Here is a 21346-nt window from a genome sequence, read left to right as displayed (position 1 = left end):
GTAGCAGGACTCCAGTTAGAGCTGGTCTAAGGATACTGAGACAAACCTCTGAGGTAACTATTGGGAAGCATGAAGTTCATGGCCGTGAGAAGGCCACAGGTGCCTCTTAGACCTTATATTACTTGTAGGTCATACTGAAAATGGTCTCCAGTGTCCCCACATAAAACCTAAAAGGCCACATTCAGTGATTGGGACCTAGCGTTTCTGTATGGTGCATCTGACAGTTAGGCAAGTCCCAGTTACTGGGACAAGGAGTAAGAAGAAGGCACTGGCTGGACTTCTCACAGAAGCAGGCTTTCAAGTGTGTCTTTTCTTTTATCAGATACGTCTTTTTGGATTGTGAAATGCATTGCGGATTCACTGAAGGATAGGGCTTCTCTTAAAGCCATGTGCCTCCCCTATGGAAGCAGCATGGTCCCTGAATCTTGTAAAGCTAACTTTTTAAAAATGAGCTTGACTTTTCCTTTATTGACATAATTAAAAATAAAAGGGGTCTTACACTTACCTGAATTTGTACTGTTTGTTTGTCCCATTGTGGGGAATAAAATGATGAAATACATTCCTAAAGCCTGAAAATAAGGCCTGTTTCTAAGTCTCATCAGATCTAAAAGCAAACTCTCTCCTTTGGTTCCTGAGACAGTGGCTCACCATCCTTCTGCCCCAACCTGAGCCCTGAAAATGCTGGGATTACAGGCTTCTGAGGATAAATGTCAATACAGTGTCCACCATTTGGAGAATCTCAAATGGCTTGAGGCTTTTTAAAAGCGATTTATTTTTACTATTTTTACTGTGTGTTGGAGATCTGGTATGTGCATGGGAAGGGTGCCATGTCAATGGATCCCGCGGAGCTGGAGTTATAGGTGGTTGTGAGTCACCCGACATGGGTGCTGGGAACCGAACTTGGGTCCTGTGAAACAGGGGTACAGACTTAACTGCTGAGTGACCTCTTCAGGCCGAGTGTCTACATATATATGTATGTGTGTGCCACATTTGTGCAGATTCCCCCAGAGGCCAGAGAGACTTGTATGTATCTTCTGGAGCAAGAGTTTTACAGGTGGCTATGAGCCACCCGGCATGAGTTCTAGGAACACAACTTGGGTCTTTTGGAACAGTGAACATTCGCTTAACTGCTGAGCCATCTCCCTCAAATGTTAAAGATCAGAAGTTCAGTGCCAAGAAGGAAGAAACACAGTATGTCAAGAGTAAGGTCTTAGCAGGGTGTGATGGTGCATGTCTTTAATCCCAGCACTGGAGAGGTAGAGGCAGATGGATGGCCAGCCAAAGCTATGTAGTGAGACTGTATCTCAAGGGGAAAAAAGAGTGAGGCCCTTTTGTCTGCCTCAGCAGGAAGCTTCCCATATTCTTCCGAGAAACAAAGGCTAGCTTACTAGTTAGCAGGAACAGATAGTTTCCCCAAAAGAAATTTAAATATTCAATGAATATACAGTTCCTACAAGTCCTAACAGCATCTTGTTAGGACTACGTGCAAACTGTGGTATGTGTGCTTGGATACAGTCAGGCTGTTTGGCCCATTAGGATGTGAGTCCTTTGAGAAAAAAATAACGATCTTATTTTCTTTACTTTTCCATGCCATCACCTCCCACCCTAGTTCCCAGAAGGATTCCTGGCTCCCAGGAAATGTTCACTGGATTGCCACCAGGATTAACACATGACCATCATACCCTTAATACCAAGTCCTAACTGCACCTGGAGCTGGGTGGAGCAAGTTCCCAGTGATGCTCCTGTCTCCACCTCCCCAGCGCCAGGGCCATAAGCACTCATAGCCATGATTAGCTCTTTACCTGGGTGCTAGCATCTGTGCTCAGGTTCCTTCCCCATTGAGCCAGCTCCCCAAAACCAGTTCTTAGGATGAAAGGATACCTCACAGGAGGTCCTCAGGACATGCTGGGCACATCTCATTTAATCAGTGGGGTGACAAAGCATCCAGGAATAGAGAAGGAAATGCTGTGTCCCTTGTGAACTTAAGCATGTCATGACTACAGACCCTGCTACCTGGTCCTCGGATAAGAGTGTGTAAGCAATACCTAGAGATTAAAGAGAAGGATGCATAGGTTATGAGACGTGGAGTCTAATCCTAGGAACTCTCACTTTTGTGGTTCAGAAAAGAATAAAGTTATTAAACATTTTATGGATGTGCCATATAAGGAGACCAAATTATGTTTGTGCAGCTCAGGAAACTTCTGGCAAAGAAAGCATACTTTGCTGCATCAGAAAACATCATCACCAGATGCCCTCTCTCTGCCTCAATTCTGCATCTCCCTGGAGGCAACACTCCCCAGATCAGCAGCACTGTCCACTTGTTTAACTTCACACCAGCAGGAGCATGCGGCCTGCTTCATCGGTGTCTGCCACTCTCCCGTATGTCTGGGAAATCATCCCTCTGGCTGCATGGAACCCTCTGTTCATCAGCAGCATGCATTAGCAGCGGTACTTTTGAGATCAGGTCTTCTTGCTCTGTAACCTAGCCTGGCTTCAAACTCTTAGGCTCAAGCAGTCCTCCTCCGCCAGTCTCCTGAATGGCTGAGACTGCAGGCACGTGCCACCACGTCCAGCAGTGTTTGCTGTTATGTAATATTCAACTACTCGAAAGGGCTTCACTGTTCATTCATTACGGATGCACATTTGGGTGGTTTCCAGTGAGACAGTTAGAAACGGCGCTGCTCTGAACTTCCCTTTGCATGCCTTTGTTGCAGAGAGATGCATTTTATCTGAGTCTGGATGCAAGACTACAGTGTATCTCATAAGCTGTGCAAGCGTACGGCTTCAGAGTTAGTCATTGTGTTGGGTCAGTTCACTCTCTCACCAGAAGCATGTGACATGTCCCCACCTCCACGGTCTCTTTCATCGTAGACATTCCAGTGAGATGTCTCAGGCTCTCCTTTGATTTTGGTTTCTCTGGATGATGACTTTTGACCCCTTTTGTGTGTTTATTGGGTCATTAGATATTTTTCTTTGTGAGGTCCTAGTTGTCTTTACCCCATTTTAACTGGGTCACGTGTCTTTATTACTATTACCAACACGTTGCAAGCTAAATGTGTTATGAATTCTTTTTCCCACTTTGTAACTTGCTTTTTTGACTCTTATGTTGACATTTTTGGTGAAGAGAAGTTTGAAATTTTCAGTGAAGTCTGATTGATGCAACTTTTAACTGATGGCTACAATTCTATATCCCAAGATACTTTTTGCATACCACAAGTCACAAATATATTATTTTATATTACAGTAGTAATTTTTATCTATACTCCACTTGGAATTGGTCTTATGATGTTTGCTCTGTACTTGGGAGCATTGTCCTTTATGCATTATGGAAGGATAACCTTCACCATAAGTCAGGTGACTGCTTATATTCGGTCTACGTATACTCTATGCTCTTTCTTACGTTCTGTCCGTCTATCTTCTTGCTAAGACCACTGTTCTGTAAGTTTTGATGGCAGGAGATGGAGGCCCTGCCGCCCTCACCCTTGCCCTTGTTGGCTCTTTGTATTTCCATATTAATTTTGTACTCGCCATAGCTCATCATGTTCTCCATTGCTGGGCTCTTACTGAGATTAAGTGCAGTGTGTGTAACATCTTGAGAGAAGAGGCACTTTGCAATGCTGAGCATTCCTGCCCATGAATGTATTCAGATCTTTGGCTTTTCTAGGGATCATTGAAGTTTTCTGGGTAGAGATGTTGTTATATATATATGTATGTATGTATGTATGTATGTATGTATGTATGTATGTATAAGTAAAAACAGGGCATGGCAGATGTGTTTGTAAGTATTGCATCTTCTAGGCATTGTTCTAAGCCAGCAGTTCTCAACCTGTGAGTCTCGACCCTTTTGGATGTCACATGTCAGATATTTACATTATTACTCATAACAGTAGCAAAATTACAGTTATGAAGTAGCAACAAAATAGTTTTATGGTTGGGGTTCAGCACAACATGAAGAACTGTGTTAAAGGATTGAAGGCTGAGAACTACTGTTGTAAGCGCCCTACAGGCATTAGCTACCCCACATAGGATGGTTCCCAACAACCTAGTGAGGGAGATCCTAGTTTTACTCCTTTTTTCCAAATGATGAGAAGTTAAATAACTAATCAGAACCCTATGATTGAGATGTTCAAATGGGAGAGCATGGCCATATTTATGTCTTCTTGACACTCTGCAGAGCAAGATGCCAGGAGTCTGACTCTCAGCTGGCAGGAGAGCTGCATAGTACTCCCTTGGGGACCCTAGCTATTGCTCATGGACCCAGCATCCAGGGCAGAAGGCAGCATTCCCCGGGAGCATGAACAAAGGACAGCAGTAGACTTCCTTTCCTCCAGGTGTGAAGAGTCACGACACCAAGACCCCCAAGAATTCAGATTCCCCTTTACCTCAGTGCACACAAGTATCACTATAGCTGAATTTCATTTTCAAAGGTGATCAGATCACCTTCCAGTACATTCGGAAGCTTTCATTCTCATGTGTGTGTTTCACAAAAGAAAGTGAGAGGCTCCTCCATGAGCATAAACACAGCCCTGTGACGGCCTCTGTAAATTAGCAAGTCAAGACAGGCTTAGTCATCCACCAATGCAACCCTTGTTCCGCAGCACCATTTGAGAGATCGTTAGCAATGCAGTCTCGGGTCTCGCCTGGACCTACATCATCAGGACCTGCACTCAAGAGCTTCCCTGTGGGGTTATATGCAAGGTGCAGTTTGGAAAGCGGTCCACACACATCCCCAGACAAGGCCGTGGCGATGCCGATTACACACAACCTGCATGGGCCTGTTGGATACTTACATCACATGGAACACAATTCGGCTCTGTTCTCCAGTTACTCTGAGGCCCTGCTGCCCACCCAAGCTTGAGAAAGATCATTTAAGAGTTTGACAGTGTCTTTTGTGTCTCCCGGCAGAGCGTCCGTCCTCGTACCTGCCATTCTTGTGAGCTCCTTAGCAGTTGTCAGAGATGATGTTAAAACCTGCCTGGAAACATGTCTGAGCTGCTGTCATAATCCCGCTGACCTGCCAAGCCCCGCCATTCATCACAGCTAGACTGTGCATACACATGGGAATTCGGGGTGGGGACATGGGTGTGACTCGTGAAGAATGACTGCTCAGGCTTGCTAGACTCTGTGGAGACAAGAGAAGCAAGAGATGTTTTCCCGAGTCTGGCTATGTACAGGAAAAGTTTAGAAATGGGTGTTGTATGCCAATATCTTCCTAGTTAATATTGAGATCACACAAAGCTATCATAATACCTGATTATATGATTTCTTTATGAAATATAATGCCTGCCTTACTTTTTAGTGTCCTAGAACCATTTAAAGAACACATACAAGGGTTGGAGAGATGACCCAGAGGGTAAAGTACCCGCTGTGCAAGCACAGGGAGTTTGCATCCCTGGTGCATACATGAAAGCCAGGAGCAGAAGCACGTGCCCATCACCCCAGTGCTGATGAAGGCAGAGAGAGCAAGATCCTAAAGGTTGAGTGGCCAGCTGGTCTATCTGAAGCAGCAAGAAGGGGCAGCGAGTGACCCTGGCTCTAAAACTCAAGTGAGAGGCCTGGAGACATGGTGCAGCACTAAAGAGGGAGACCTGCTCTTGCAGAGGACCCGGCCTGAGTTCCCAGCATCCATGTTGCTTGGTCCACATCCATCTGTAATTTCAGGTTCAGGAACCCAACACCCTCTTCTGGTTTCTGTGGGTACCACATGCAAGCTTACATAATACACACAAATAAATATGTAATAGAAACAGATAATATATAAAGAAAATAGATTCAAATAAGTTCTTTTAACGTGGGACACATAATCAGCAGAGATAGTTTCACTTACAGATATTTCAGTCATCTGAATAGCATCAAATATTTATCTGCTTAATAGAACATCTTTTAAAAACCTTTCCAAATTACATGTCTTCCAAATACAGAACATCGGTCATAGTTTTTTAATGTTTATTTATTTTTATTATATGTGTAGACGTATTGGTTTGCATGTTCACCATGTATGTGCCTGATGCTGTGGAGGCTAGATTGTGAGTCACCATGTGGTTGCTGGGAACTGAACCTGGGTCCTCTGCAAGAACAGCAAGTGCTCTTTAACAGCTGAGCCATCTTAGCAGCCCTGGGTCAAAGATTTTATTCAACTCATTGAATAATGATTATGCCGGCAAGTTTTGCTGAAGGAATCACTAGATTTCCTCAGAAGTGTGATAAGGAAGTACATTAAGGCTCCTGAGTTATACATGAAGTGGGTTCTACATCCTATAGGATCACAAAAGCAACAAGCTCTAATCTTTGACAAAATTATTTTTATTAATTTTTTTCTTTTATTGAAAACACATTATTGTTCTCACATAATATGCCCTGATTATGGTTTCCTCCCTCCATTCCCAGTTCTTCCCCCCTTCCTCTCCCATCTAGATCCACCGCCTTTCTGTCTCTCATTAGAAAATAGACAGGCTAAGGGATAATAATAAAATACACATAAAACTAACACATCAGAATAGAACAAAACAAATAGAGGGAAAAGAGCCCAAGAAAAGGCACAAGAAACAGGTACAGACACAGAGAACCAATTGTTTGCACACTCTGGAACCCAATAAAAACACTAAACTGAGAGCCATTGTATATATGAAAAGGACCAGTAAGGTAAAAAGAGAGACGTGTGTGCATATATATATATATGTGTGTGTGTGTGTAATTTGAAAAGGGTGGGGGGCAAGATCTGACATAACATTATGGACAAGTATCCACCAAAGATGCTGTTTGGTTCTTTTTCTGTTGGCCATCTACTGCTGGGTATGTGGCCTACCCTTGGAAAAAACTATGAGACTCCCTTGGAGAAAACTAAATTTTCATCTGCAAGTGGTTATCAACTGCAGATTGTTTCTGAGTTAGGGATGAGGACATGTGTTACTTCTCCTTTCAGCCCTAGGACCCCATGCAATGCAGACCCACGCAGTCCCTGTACATGATGTCTCGGTCTCTTGTGAGTTCATATGTGTGGTGATCCTGTTGATTTAGAGATCCTTGCTTCCTCGATGGCTCTTAATGTTTTTTTCTGCCTCCTCTTCTGCAGGGTCCCCTGAGTTCTGAGGGGAGGGATTTGATGAAGACATCCTATTTAGGGCTCAGTGTTCCAAGGTCTCTCACTGTCTGCACAATGTCTGACTGTGGGTCTCTGTATTTGTTCCCATTTGCTGCAGGAGGAAGCTTCTCTGATGATGGCTGAGCTGGGAGAATGTTATTAGGAGTCATTTTATTGCTATCTTTTTGAATAGTAGTATTTGGTTTTATCCTAGGTTGCCAAGCTCTGGTCTCCCAAGCAGTGCTCCATCTTGTGGAGTGGGCCTCAGGCAAACCAGATATCAGTTGGCCACTCCCACAAGCTTTGGGCCACTAGCGTGTCTTGCAGGAAGGTCATCATTGTAGATCAAATGGTGTGTGACCGGTTGGTTTGCGTTTCTCCTTTGATAGCATGCAGAGTGCCTTTCTGTTCCAAAAACACCAGCATGTAGAGGTGAAGGCACTATGTAGGCACCAGCTTGACTTCTCCATTTTCGGTGAGTTGTGAAGGTATTGTCTTCAGCATCAGTTTGTGAAGAGCAACCTATAGTTTTAGCAACAACCTGGGTCTTTGTTCAACAACTCAATTAGATGTAACCCAGTCATGGCACTGGATACTTCATTTGGTGACGAGATGTACACCTGTGACTCTGTTTCGCCCATTATTTGGCAATTTCATTTACATTGCTTTCATATATGCATATATTTTAGGAAGCTTCTATTGTATTAGGCTTCTATACTACTCCTCAAATGGTCCTTAATTTTTGCTGTCTCTCCCTGTATCCCTCCCTTGTCCCTGCTCTTCCCTTCCCCTCCCCACTCGATCTGCCCATTGCAGTCCCTCCTCCATTCACCCATAGCTGTCTATTCTATTTCCTTTTCCCAGGGAGATCTACATGCCCCTCCTAGTCCCTTACTCTATACCTGACCTCTGTGGTTCTATGAATTATAATTTGGTTATCATTGCATTAACAGGTAATATCTACATATAAGTAAATACATACATACCATAGTTGTCTTTCATGGTCTGGGTTACCTTTTTAGTACCTTTTTAGTACTACTCATTTACTCATGAATTTCATGATTTTGTTTTTAATGGCTGAATAATATTCCTCCAGTTAAATGTACCACATTTTTATCCAGAATTGATCATTTATCCAGAAATCATTTGCCTTTTAATAGGACAAAACCCAACTGGGTTACATATCCCTTTGGGGGATATTCTGAGGATATTAGCATGAGCAAGTTTAATGCTATTGGCAATTTTGTTATCTGTTGAGATAACATGTTCAGTATACTAAATATGATAGATGAATAAAATGAATTTCTTTTTACTTTTCTTCAATCAAAACTAAGAATAGTTTTTGAAACAAAACAACAACAAAAAACAATTGAGACTGTATCTTCTGTTGCTCAGGCTGGTCTGAGGCCTTGACACAGAAAACAGTGAGGTGACGAAGTTCTCTCCCTCTTGTGACCTTCGGGTGGTCTTTGTGACACTAAAATAAGGCTTTGCCTTATGTCCATGCTTTTGAGACAGGATTCCGTACAGCCCAGGAAGGTCCTGAATTCACTATGTGGCCAGGGCTCACCTTGGACTTTATTCTCCTGCCTCCACTGCCTGCATGCAGGACTATGGGCTGGGGCCATCACACTCAGCCTACAGCTTTTCTTACTTAATAATATTTGTGCGGGGATGGCATTTGCTAGGCAAGCCTGAGCTACACACCCTGCTCTGCTGTGTCCATACTTTTAACCCACCCATAGAAAACCCTGTCAAAATTATCAATATGACTTCTATTGAATCTTAAATAGCCTCACTATTCTGCAACTGCAGTCGTGCTGAGGTTGCCTTCCTGTACCAATGAGTTTTCAGGTCTTTTCAAGTCTCTTTCTGGGCAGATTGCCATGCTCGCCGGTCCTTAGCCCTAGAGTCCTAACAACCCTAGGCCTAGGTGGTATCAAGGACAGCCATGGCTCTCTAAGAGGGCACCAGACAGAAAGAGCAGCACCCACCCCCAGATCCCATGACAGCGGAAGAGCCTGCTGTTCATGTTACGTGCCATGGGCCAACAGACTTGCCTTCCTCTTGTGATTGTTCTTGGTTTATTTTTTAATTTGTGTTTTGAGTGTGGGGTTTACCTGAGTGTGGGCACATGTGCATGTGGTGCACACATGTGGTGCACACATGTGGCGCACTCATGGGCTTGTTGTGCACCGTGGCGTGAGGCCAAAGGTTGACACAAGGTGTTTTCCTTGATTGCCCTCCAATTTAGTTACAGAGGTCGGGTCTCTTGCTGAATGCGAGCTTCCAATTCAGCTAATCCAGCCAGTTTGTCTCGGGACTCCCTGTTTGGGATGACAGGTGGCTCACCAGGCCAGTTTGCCTGGGTGCCAGGGATCTGAACTCCAGTGCTTATGCTCCCCTGAACCATCTCTCCATGCCATTGTTTGTCTGAGACAGATTTTCATGAACTATAGTCGTGATTGGCCTGGGACTTGCAATCCTCCTGCCTCAGGCTCCTGAGTGCTGGGAGTGACATGCCACCTCACCTGGCTTGTCTGTAAGACCTTCATGTATGACGATGGGAAATACTTTTGAGCTTATACATTCACTTTTCTTCCCCATACAAATGCTAATTACATAACACACGGTTTCTCAAATCACTGATGTGCATATTCATGAGCCCTGTGGCCTCCTGCTTGCTGAGGCAGCTATTGAAGCCCGGCTTCATTATTCTGAGAAATCAAACTGAACCTATGCTAGAACAGGAAAGCAGATTCTGAGATGTTCAGGAGGAAACACTGACAGATTAGTAGCAGTTATTCTCAAGACAAAGGCCAGGTCTGGCTTGTTCATTGTCAGCGTAGCGGCAGAGAAAGCATTCACCATATCTTCGCTTTGTCTGGGTGCCTGGCTTCAGCTCACTCTGTGAAGCCATCAAGGGCAGAGCAGGCCCTTCACATTCTCAGCAGGGGACCTGGCAGAGGGGGAAATGCTAGAGTCAGAGTTCCCGGCCTAAATGCCTAGCCTAAATAGTCCAGGGACCTGAAAGCATTTTTTGCAAACAATTGAGCGAATGGCTGGCTCTGCCTCTCTCTCTAGGCAGATAACTTTGGGCAGTCTAGCTCCTCAACAGTGTTCTTCAGGGGAGATGCTGGGAGAGAGGATGAAAAAAATTTCCCAGTAAACCACTCATGGGAAAGGGATGGAGGGTCAGAATTTACAAATGTAGACAGTTCTTGAGGAGTAAGGGTACACTGTCAGAATTCTAGAGATGGTCACTGAAAAGCGAAGGAATCCTTCCTGTTTGGCTAAGGATAAGGATGCTCAATGTCACACGTTAATGGCTTTCTTCACTAAACTTTATCCTGACGTTGCTTTCCTCTGTCACTGTTGTCTATTTTATTTTATTACTTCTGCACGTGACAGAAAGTTTGTGAAACTTGTCTTTCTGTATCTGACTTATCTTGCTTAAAGGCAGTGACATCTGCTACCATCTACTGTCCTGAAATGACATGATTTCATTCTGCTTTTTGGCTAGATGAAACCTCTCTCTCTCTCTTTCCATATATATGTATGTATGTACATATGCATTTCTTTATCCATTCATCTGTTGGCAGATACCTAGACTGATTCCATAGCTTGGCTGTTATGACAAGTCCGAGGGCATTTTTATTAATATAAAAAATACTAAACTGGGCATAGTGATACGCACTGTCACGCCAGCATTCTGGAGGTAGAAGCAGGAGAATTAAGAGTTCAAAGTCATCTTTGGCTACATAGCATGCTTCAGGAAACATGTTCTTTAAACAAACAAATAAATAGTATTGTGATAGGAAAAAGAAAAGGATATTAATTGCAGAAAATTCAGAAAAATGTGGCAGTGGGTCAGGAAAGGGAAGACAGAAGTCGTCTGTAATATTTCCACACAGGAAATGCACCCTTCATCATTTTATTTCCTTACGATAGTTCATCGATGGCTACAGGTGTTTGTGTGCACGCATGTGTGCATACACATACATATACATGTGTGTATCTGCATGCATACACTTAAGAATAGACTTTCTACACTCTACAGCACATCTCACTAGCTGCTAAAGTTGAACCCATGGGGAGGGAAATGAGATTTTTCAGAAATGTGTCTTTTCAAATGGAAAATGTTCTTCCTCTATTATTAAATAAGGAAGCAGCATGTTTGCTCATCTCATTTTTTCTTTTTTATATGTGAGCCACAGAACACGCTGAATTTGTGCCTTTTCCGAGTCTGTGATTTGTGCCCCTTTCTTTATACTAGGTTTGCTTGCTTGTGTTTTCTGATTTTTCTCCAGTGGATCACGTTGCCTTTGGTCTTAGTTGCACGAACTGAAACAACCCAACAAGAACCGTCTTTAACAGTAAAGGAATCCTTCCCTCCTTCATTCCTTCCTGAGTCCCAGTCTCATATATTCTAAGCTGTCATTGGACTCACTGTGTGACTGATGATGGCCTTGAACTTTTGACCTTCCTGCCTTAGGTGCTCGTGTTCTAGGATGACTGAGGTATGGCACTAAGTCCTGGGTTGATCCTGTGCTGATGTGGGGGGTTTCTGCATGTTAGGCAAGCACTCTCCCAACTGAGCTGTTGGGAGCACCAGTGTGATAGGAACTTTGGTGAACAGTTTTACCCTCTTCATTTTCTTCAAATTCTGTGAGTCGTGAGTAGAATCATAGGTCTACAGGTTTATAAAATATAATATGCTTTGTAGTTTAATTGTCTTCATCTCTGGAAACATTTTTTAATTTTTGGGGGTTGTTTTGTTGTTGTTCTTTTGGGTTCTTTGCTTTTGGACCAGTGCTAGGGCCAGCCTGAGCTAAAGAATGAGAAGACCATGTCTCAAAAAAAAAAAAAGGAGTTATTTAAAAATAAAATTTAGAGCATTTACAGTTCTTCTATTTAGAAGCATTTAAAAATAATTTTGTTATAAGAAATTCACACCCCCCGATGGGGAAGTCCTGTGTATATGTCAATAAAGCACTGTTGACCAATAGGGAAGCAAGATAGGTGGGACTAGGAGTCAAGGAGGATTATGGGAAGGAGAAACACAGGGAGTCGCGATGTAGCCACCATAGGGGTAAGCAGTCCGGACCCTTTCTCCGGTAAGAGAAATACTTAGATTAACAATTATGGAGTAAATACTTAAGTCAGAGATAGCCAGTAAGAAACCAAGCAAATGACCAATATCTTCATAATTAATATAGCGTCCTGTGAGTTATTTGGGGACTACAACTGTGGCAGGGCCCAGGTGGATGGCGGGGAAGGCTACACTCTACACCCCCCAACTTGGAAATCTCCCTAGTTATGGCTCAAACATTTTCTTACAAATACCTAAATATCTTTATTATAGTATCCCCTTCATGGATGAAAATCCAAGTGTGTGCCTAGAAGGGAGGAGGAAAACTCCCAATCTTTGGCTATGTTGGCTAAAATTTGTTTTACTTCAAATGCTGGGGATGTAGACCAACATAATTTAGTTTGGGGTTGAAGATGAACACAATTGGTTTATAAAGACTATTCCAACCAGATGTTAGGATCTTTGGTAAGTGTAATTACAAAAGAAGACAGAAGGAAATAGAATTCTTACTTGTACTTTGAAACAATGGGTTGCCAATATCCCAGACATTCTGGGCTGAGAAAGCTATTGCCTCCTGATGGTAAGCCAAGGTGTGCTCTGCTGGTCCAGGAGCTTTAAGGAAGAAGGCAAATAAATAAACTACCTTGGCTTGACCTTGGCTTTCTGGTCAGACATTTTTAGTGAGCCCAGGGTAAAGTATCTAATCACAGCGAAGACAAATTAAGGAAAGTATGTGAAGTATGGCTCCAGCTTCAGTTTAGGGAGGGGCAATCATTGCCACCTGTGAGATACAGGACAGCCCTTTAGGGAGGTATTGCTCCACAGCTGAGCCTTAGAGAGGCAAGCTATGAACTTGACGGACACTACTGACGCAGTCAAACAGACTCCCTCTGGACATGTTGTCAGAGGGGCTGGATATGTAATCATCAGAAAGCCACAACTGTGCTCTGCCATTGTGGCCCCGACAGCCTTGCCTCTTTAAACTCCTCAGAGCATCCTCCTTTCACAGCTGCATAGTATCCCATGGTGTGACTATACCGCAGTTAGTTAAATGGAATGATGCTACTACAGGGATTGGTGAGTATCTTGCAGTTATCATCAACACTGCTATGAAGAGCATAACACCTCACTTCCATTGTGAGCAGTTACAGCCCCTGGGCCAGGTTCCTAGGAGAGGCTGCTAGGTCAGAAGATAAGTGTGTCCTTTTGTTTCCACCCTGAGACAGGATTTCTCTGTGTATCCTTGGCTGTCTTGGAACTCGCTTTGTAGACCAGGCTGGCCTCAACTCAGAAGTCTGCCTGCCTCTGCCTCTGAGTGTTGAGATTAAAGGTGTACTTTTAAAAAAGCATGTGGCATTTTGCATACAGGTAGACAGCTTCGTTAACAGATTAAAGTTTTCCTTTGGTGTCTTTTCTCCTTCCTTCCTTCCTTCCTTCCTTCCTATCTTTCCTATCTTTCCTATCTTTCCTTCTTCTCGAGACAGGGTTTCTCTCCGTAGCCCTGGTAGTCCTGGAACTCACCCTGTAGAACTCATGCCTCTGCCTCCAGGTGCTGGGATTAAAGGCATGAACCACAGCTGCCCAGCCCTTTGGTTTCTTGAAACAGACTGTCACTATACAACTCATACCTATGTGGAGCTCCCTATCCTCCTGCCTCCACTTACCAAACGCTGAGACTGTACACATGCACCACCATGCCCAGCTAACAGAATCTGGCAGAAAGACCGGGATTCCTAGCATAGTCTGAGAAGGTAGAGTATGAAGTTAGGGATGTCTCCTCCAAGCCTCTGGGACTTTTTAAGCTGCAATAACTGGCACTTGGCAAGGTTAGTAGATGTGAGCATAGGAGCCCACTAGCATTTTTCATTTTCATTTGTTTGAAATGTTAAATTTAAAAAGTTGACTGTTGCTGGCATAAAATGCTGTGATTTGGGGGCTGATGAGATGGCTCAAGAGGTAAATATGCTTGCCACCAAACCTGATGACCCGAGCAATCCTTGGGACCCACGTGGTAGAAGAGGAGAAGGACCCAGCTGAGCATGCACAGGCCTGCTGTAGCATGCACACGTGTGCACGCACACATAAAATAATGTAGTAATTGTTTAAAGTTTTATGGCTTGTACAGTCACCATCTCAGAATGGAATAGTTCATTATCCTCAGACTGCCTCTTGACATCCTTTATGATCATACAAGATAACCCAAGTTTTCTAGGCAATAGCTGACACTTTTCTTGGTCACTATGGTTTTGTCTTTTAGAAATGCCATATAAACAGAACAATGTAACCCTTGGAGCTTGGTAGCTTGTTCCATTCAGCAGAATTTCCTGGAGATCTTATCCAAGCTGTACCATGCATCAGTAGTTCATTGCTTTTTGATTGCTGAAAACATTCCAGTACATAAATATACCACAGGTTATTAACCCATCAATCCAATCAAGAATCTGGGGTTGTCTCCAGTTTGGGGATTAATATAATCTCTATAAACATTCAAATACTAGCTGTTATAGAAACACAAGTTTCAGTTCTCTCCAGTATGGTTTGAGTCTTTTGTCTTATTAAGAGTTAATGTTGGAATATTTTAAATATTAGAAATATTAAACAGTGTATTTCCTTTGCCATAAATGTCTAGTACCTTACTTACTGACGCAAGCATTTCTCCCATGGTTTTTATTCTGGACAAGTGGGTTTAAGGAGCTAATGAGTAATCCAGTTGGTAATGTTTAATATTCAGTTTTTTAAAATTCAGTACTAGAGTTTAACAACCTCATACTGTCTGCCAAGAAAAAATGGTGCCACATCTGTGAAGACTATGACAATTCTTGTGACTGGAAGTAGATATAATAAAGTAAGATTCAATGACCACAAGACTATCACCACTCAGAAAAAAAAATTCAGAATTTATTCTAAAATACAGAAACACATCCAGGCAGTGGTGGTACAAGCCTTTATCCCCAGAGGCAGGCAGATCTCAGTGAGTTTGAAGCCAGACTGGTCTACAAAGGGAGTTCTAGGACAGCCAGGACTGTTACAAACAAACAAACAAAACCAGAAACTCTCATGTAAGAAAAGTATGTAACATTTGTAACATGGTGGCTAGGTATATTATCCCCTATTTTCACTTCAAATTCTTCGATTCATATTTCCTTTGAATACATATGATAAAATAAAACAAAGATTGTACTTCAAGTGTTACTCAACCATCATGCTTTTCTCTCCTGGCAGGATGTGCTGGGTGGTGTGCTGATCACTGCCGTCCTCATTGCCCTCACCTACCCCGCCTGGACCCTCATCGACTCCCTGGACTCGGCCAGCCCCCTCTTCCCTGTGTGTGCTATAGTTGTGCCGTTCTTCCTGTGCTACAACTACCCCGTGTCAGACTACTACAGCCCAACCAGGGCGGACACCACCACCGTCGTGGCGGCTGGGGCTGGAGTCACCCTCGGGTTCTGGATCAACCACTTCTTCCAGCTGGTGTCCCAGCCCACCCCATCCTTTCCTGTCATTCGGAGCATCCCAGCCCTCACCACAGACATGCTGGTTTTGGGTCTGACCAAGTTTATGGTGGGAATTGTGTTGATCGTTTTGGTTCGTCAACTTGTACAAAACCTCTCGCTGCAAGTGTTATTCTCATGGTTCAAGGTGGTGACGAGAAACAAGGAGGCCAGGCGAAGACTCGAGATCGAAGTCCCTTACAAGTTTGTCACCTACACATCTGTTGGCCTCTGTGCCACGACTTTTGTGCCAATGTTGCACAGGTTTTTGGGATTGCTCTGAGCCCCAAACAGATGGAAACTAGTCCATGAATGTGAGAGGCAAAATAAGAGAAAGCAGTCAGTTAGGGCAATCTCAACCCTGCCTGTTTAAGGACATCTGAAGTCATATTTTTGTTTTGCTGACTGTAGCATAGATGCCACTGCTGTGGCACCAGCAGTGAGATTGGTCTGTAAGGACTGTGCTTCCATTGACCCCAGCCTGAAACCATACCTGATGTCTGTCAGGCCACCCCTCCCCTTTCTGTTACATGGACTTAGGAGTCAGTCGTGGGTGGACAGGAAGTGTGGCCTGACTTGGAATGTCTACAAGCCCTACTGGCCTCTAGAGAGCCAACAGATTTGAGCTAATATGGAGGCAGAACACTTCTTTTCAGGTACAACCTTGCCTAATGCCTAATCTCATTCCCCAAACTGGAATTCTGTGGCACCATAGAAATTGCACTCTTTGGACAGAGTGACATCTTGGGCTGAAGTTGGACTGAACTGTGCCTGAGTGGGAGGCGAGGCCATCTGGAGTAAAGTTTCCTGTGAAGAGACTACAGGCAGTAGCAGAGCTAAGAGGCCACCGGGAAGAGCTTGCTTGCCTTATCAGCCCAGCTGCTGCAGGCATTGTTAGTGAAGCAAGAAGCTGACCTTCCCCGAACATAGTGTGCAGCCTCCCAGGTCTCAGTGTCCGCACTAGTCCGAGCCACGCTTGGCAGGCTGCTACCTCCTCACAGGTGGAAACAAGGACAAGCTGGGACTCCTGCTCTCTCCTACTTGGTCTTCAGCACTTCCAGTTCGTCCTCTGGAAGCCTGACCAAAAGATGCTAGGCACCCCAGACATTGCTCATCCTCCTGATGTTACCTCATCTACTCAGCTACTTTCTATAGGTTGTTTTTTAATTATTCACCTGCTGGGCAGAGTCAGGGACTCCCTCTCAGTCTCCCACCTCTTCTCCTGGCGATTTTAACTGTCATTAATGCAAGAACAACTTCAGCCTATTTTGGGAAAATAAGCCAGTTAACTCTAACACCCATTAAACCTAGTGTGTCCCTTCTTAGATCTAGGGTGTTTTTTATGATGACAACAGTGAAGAGCTTCTTCCCTGGACTCCTCTTCAGAATAATGATCAGGATGGTACCAACCCATCTTGAAAAGTTGATGAGAATGCATAGTTATCGATCTTTTGAGGGATGGTGCCACTGAAACCATTGTTTCTATCCACACACACAGGACAAAATTAAGCCCCCCCTTAAAAGTTATGGAGGCTCAGACTTTTGCATTCAGTGTGAAAACCAAGACCAATATTTTCTCTGATTTTAAGTATATGCCCCATGGCCTATGTTAGAATGATGTTCTTTGGTACTAAACACAGTATTCTAATTTCTCAAAAATAATTCTTGGGCTGGGCATGGTGACACACACCTTTAATTCCAACACTCGGGGAGGCAGAGGCAGGCAGATCTCTGAGTTTGAGGTCAGCCTGGTCCACCACAGATGGAGTTCCAGGACAGCCAGGGCTACACAGAGAAACCTTGTCTTGAAAACACAAACAAAAAGAACAATTCTTAACAAAATGCCCATTTTTAACTTAACAATTCTTCTCTCATTTACCATAGCTAAGAACGGGGATTAAAATGACCCACCTTTTGGGTGGTTTTGCTCTAAGGGTATTTCATCTCCCTGGCTGGGGTGTTGCAAGCCCTGGCCTACATGTTCTCTTGCCTGTCCTCCAGGCATAGCTGTTGATGAGGTACATCCCCCCCCCATCAAACTAGAGCTTGTAATACAGGCTGATATTTACATGGGATGATTTTAGTTGGTTTGTCTGAAGCCTAGGGACAAAAGGCTCAGCTTCCTCGGGTGTATCTTTGTGAAAGAAGGGCTGTATCTATTGTCACAGCAGAGGGAGTGAGTGGTTAAGTTTAAATCCCAACAATGGGGAAACTGACAACTGTAAGGATGGCTGAACTTAAAGTTCTGCTTACATAATTTAGATGGAGGATGAATATATTAGCCACACAACATTAAACAGTGGCCCAAGAATTTGTCATGACTGGTCACTCTCTGATATGCTTGATAACCACAAAAAGAGGAATTATTTATTGGAGATGCCAAGTTTAGTTTTGGATTCCCACAGTATTGGTTTTAAAAGCTATTGCTTGATCACGGTTTGCCTCTGTTGATGCCTCTCAATTCGTTTCATTCATACTCCTCAGAGAGCACCTCACCCTGAGTAAATGTTCTTTCAAGACACTTGGATTTTCTCTCTAGGGAAAGACTGCCCCCTGCTGGTTAAGACCCAATCTTAGTCCAAAGGCCCTCTTGATCTGGGCAACTGTCACCCTCACTAGATTGTCCACTGTAAGCCTTGCCAACCTTGACACCAAAGCTTTTAGGTATATTGACCACTCTGGGAATTGGGAAGAATAACACACCTTCTTCCCATCTTGCTTCTACTTCAGGCCAAGGCATCCATCTAGAACCTGCCTTCTAAGTAGCTGTCATTTTTATGTCCTATTTGCTCAGACCTGTACCCTAGCTGAATATACTGGAAAGAAACATTGGCAAGACCCTTAAACTAATACCCTTTGATGAAGTCACTAAACCGTGCCTGATAAAGGGATTTTCTTGCCCAAATACACACCTCATCTTCCCAGGTAATCACAGCATGTGGTATTTCAGACCATATGTTTCAGGTTTCTGTTTTGGAAGCCTTCGGCTGTCTTGCTTATGCACTGTATGTAAATTTATTCTGTTTAAAATAAAATCTTTTTTGTTTGACTGTGATTGTTAAATGCTTTAAAATCTAACGTTCTGTTTCTATGGATTTTTTTTTCCTTTTTTTTTGAGTCAAGGTCTCATTCTATAACCCAGGTTGGCCTAGAGCTCACTATGTAGTCCCAGCTGATCTTTGTAACACATGCTAATTCTCTTGCCTCAGTCGCCCAGGTGCTGGAATTATGGGTGTGATCCAATCTACCCAGGTAGTTTTTCTTAATTTGGGTTTCTTCCTTGGGTTTTTTTGACTCGAAGTGAAGAGAGTGGAGAAAACTCAGTGACAAGCTGTAGAATTTTCTGCTGCCAGAATCCATCTGCATGCAAATACTGGTCAACTTCATAGTGGCTACAGATGTGTCTAACAGGAAATAAGTGTCAGGGTGGTATGCTTATGTCCTTCTAACTCTGTGATAATGAGAGTCCTTTTACTGTGTAGAGACAGATGCCACTCACAGTGTTTGAAAGGAAACTGTCATAGGTGTTGCTACTGAAGGGAACTGAAATGTTCTCATAGATGACTGCCCTCAAGGCTGAGCCAACTGAACACTTTCCCCTGAGGCAATTTTGCATCACAACAAATCTTTGTCTTTATGCACCACAGTTTTGTCTTTAAAGTGCTAAACTAAGGTATGTACAAGGACACATGTGAGGCTGCGTTTGTGCTGTGACCAGGACATACTTGTCACTCGTACTTGCTGGGTACCTAAGGGATGTAAAGCTCCAATATGTGCTGTGGAGTTCTCCCAGGTCAGACTAGTCACAGGTTCAGCGAACTTAAGATCTCAAGTGTCAAGGCTGTGTGGAAAAGACTAGGCCATGGAATGGGGCAGGACAAGAGAAGGAAGACTTTCTAGAGACTATTACAGGCGTCAGGCTTAAAGAAGAGACCAAGCTGGCTCAGCAGTGGAGTGACAAGGTACAAGAAGATACTGTGTCTAGGGACCAGCTGGCTAGAGGCACTTACCCTAGACCAAGTCACTATGTAAGAATCAGGAGATGAGGGGCTGGAGAGAAGGCTCAGCGGTTAAGAGCACTGACTGTTCTTCCAGAGGTCCTGAGTTCAATTCTCAGCAACTACATGGTGGCTCACAACCACCTTGAATGAGATCTGGTGCCCTCCGCTGGTATGCAGGCAGAAGACTATATACACAATAAATTAAAAAAAAAAAAAAAGAATCAGGAGATGGATTTGGCGACTTCACAGGCTCCTTCTAGCATCCTCATTCCAATATTTTAGTCTGCCTTGGATACCTTCACCCTACACCTCTGAACCACCCAGGTCCCCTTGTTTGTTAAACAAACAAAAGCGGCTGTGTCCCTTGTGCACACCACACCCCTTAGTCTTTCTTTGTTCCTCAGATTGCTCTTCAGAAACTGCTTGTAAATTGCCATGCTGTGATCGGCTCCACCAGGAACCCCTTACTATCCTCCATCTCTCTCATGATTGGACCCATTTCCCCAGCAACAGCCACATGGACCACTTCATTTTAGACAGCGTCTTCCCAAAGCCACTTGTGTTTGTGTGGTTGTCGGAAGGTGTATGGTGGCATGGGTGTCTGACACATCTTCCTCTATTGTTTCCCACTGTGTGTTTCAAAGTCCCCCACTGAACCTCTAGCTAGACCAGCAGGCTCCTAGGATCTTCCCATCTCCACCCCCTAGTACTGGGGTCACAGACACGTGACATGATGTCCCACTTCTACATGCCTTCTGGGGATTCAACCACTAAGGCAGCGAGCCATCTGCGCAGCCCTGCTTGTATTGTAAACTTTGACTGTGCGGAAGCATTGCTGTTTCCAAGTCATATGGCAATTCTTCATTCCTCACCAACATAAGACTTTAATAAATTAGTTTGGGCTTGCTATACATCCGTTGTTTTCTTCAAGTGGGGCACCTGTAGTACAGACTCACATACTTACAGGCATACTCAGAACGAGAGCTGAACGTGGGCCATGGACAGAATGTTAAATTCTTAAAGCCATAGCCACATGAGACAAGGGAGCTATGTGAAGCCAGAAATGCCTCTCCCTTCTCCACGCCTGTCTATTTGGCATGCAAAAACAAATAAGAAGAGCAACGATGGCTTGAGGAGTTCCGGCTGTGACGCTTTTTTACACACTCAGCACATCTGCCAACCTTGCTGCTTCTCCTCTTGCTGGGACATCAGGGTCCCCTCGGTTGGAGCAAAGCCAGTCTTCCCAGGGAAGGTGTCCAGAGGAAGCCAGCACTTCTGTAACAAGCCCAACTCGGTCCTCTCCTCATCACGGGCGGGGCAGGGAGGCAACGGACAAGGCCTTAACACCTGTACTGCACTTTATAATGTGCCAAGAAGTCATGAGCCAAGTGAGGAGAGTTGCTGCTAGGGCCTCTGGTCACCTGGAAACCATATGGGTGGCCCTGAGGGGGACAAATTATGCAGAGCCCACAAAACAAACACCATCTTACCCATCTCAAATTGACACTGATAAAAAGCTGTTGAAGGGTTGGGACGATCAAAGAAACACATCCATTACACCCTAGCAAATCCCAGCCCTGCGCCTCCTAGTGACTGAAGCACCCAGGGTTTGTGTTGAGATCTCTGCTTAACCCCACCCATTTCTGTCTGGGTGTTTACTCCTTAGCTGCCCAGAACCAAG

The 21346-nt window shown here is 44.1% G+C and overlaps 1 protein-coding gene across 3 annotated transcripts in view; it reads left to right on the top strand.

The window, feature by feature from the left end:
• Sgpp2 (sphingosine-1-phosphate phosphatase 2) overlaps positions 1-18713 on the top strand; it is a 106935-nt gene extending 88222 nt beyond the window's left edge. For all 3 annotated transcript variants that reach the window (XM_040753244.1, XM_040753243.1, XM_040753246.1), the window contains one exon: positions 15396-18713. In XM_040753244.1, the coding sequence (XP_040609178.1) occupies positions 15396-15947 (552 nt within the window). In that variant the 3' untranslated portion in view covers positions 15948-18713. The remainder of the gene's footprint in view (positions 1-15395) is intronic.
• Positions 18714-21346: the final 2633 nt, after the last annotated feature.

The sequence above is a fragment of the Mesocricetus auratus genome, unplaced genomic scaffold (assembly GCF_017639785.1).
Source record: "Mesocricetus auratus isolate SY011 unplaced genomic scaffold, BCM_Maur_2.0 Super-Scaffold_100010, whole genome shotgun sequence".
NCBI lineage: Eukaryota > Metazoa > Chordata > Mammalia > Rodentia > Cricetidae > Mesocricetus > Mesocricetus auratus.
This window is presented reverse-complemented; position numbering and strand designations above follow the sequence as displayed.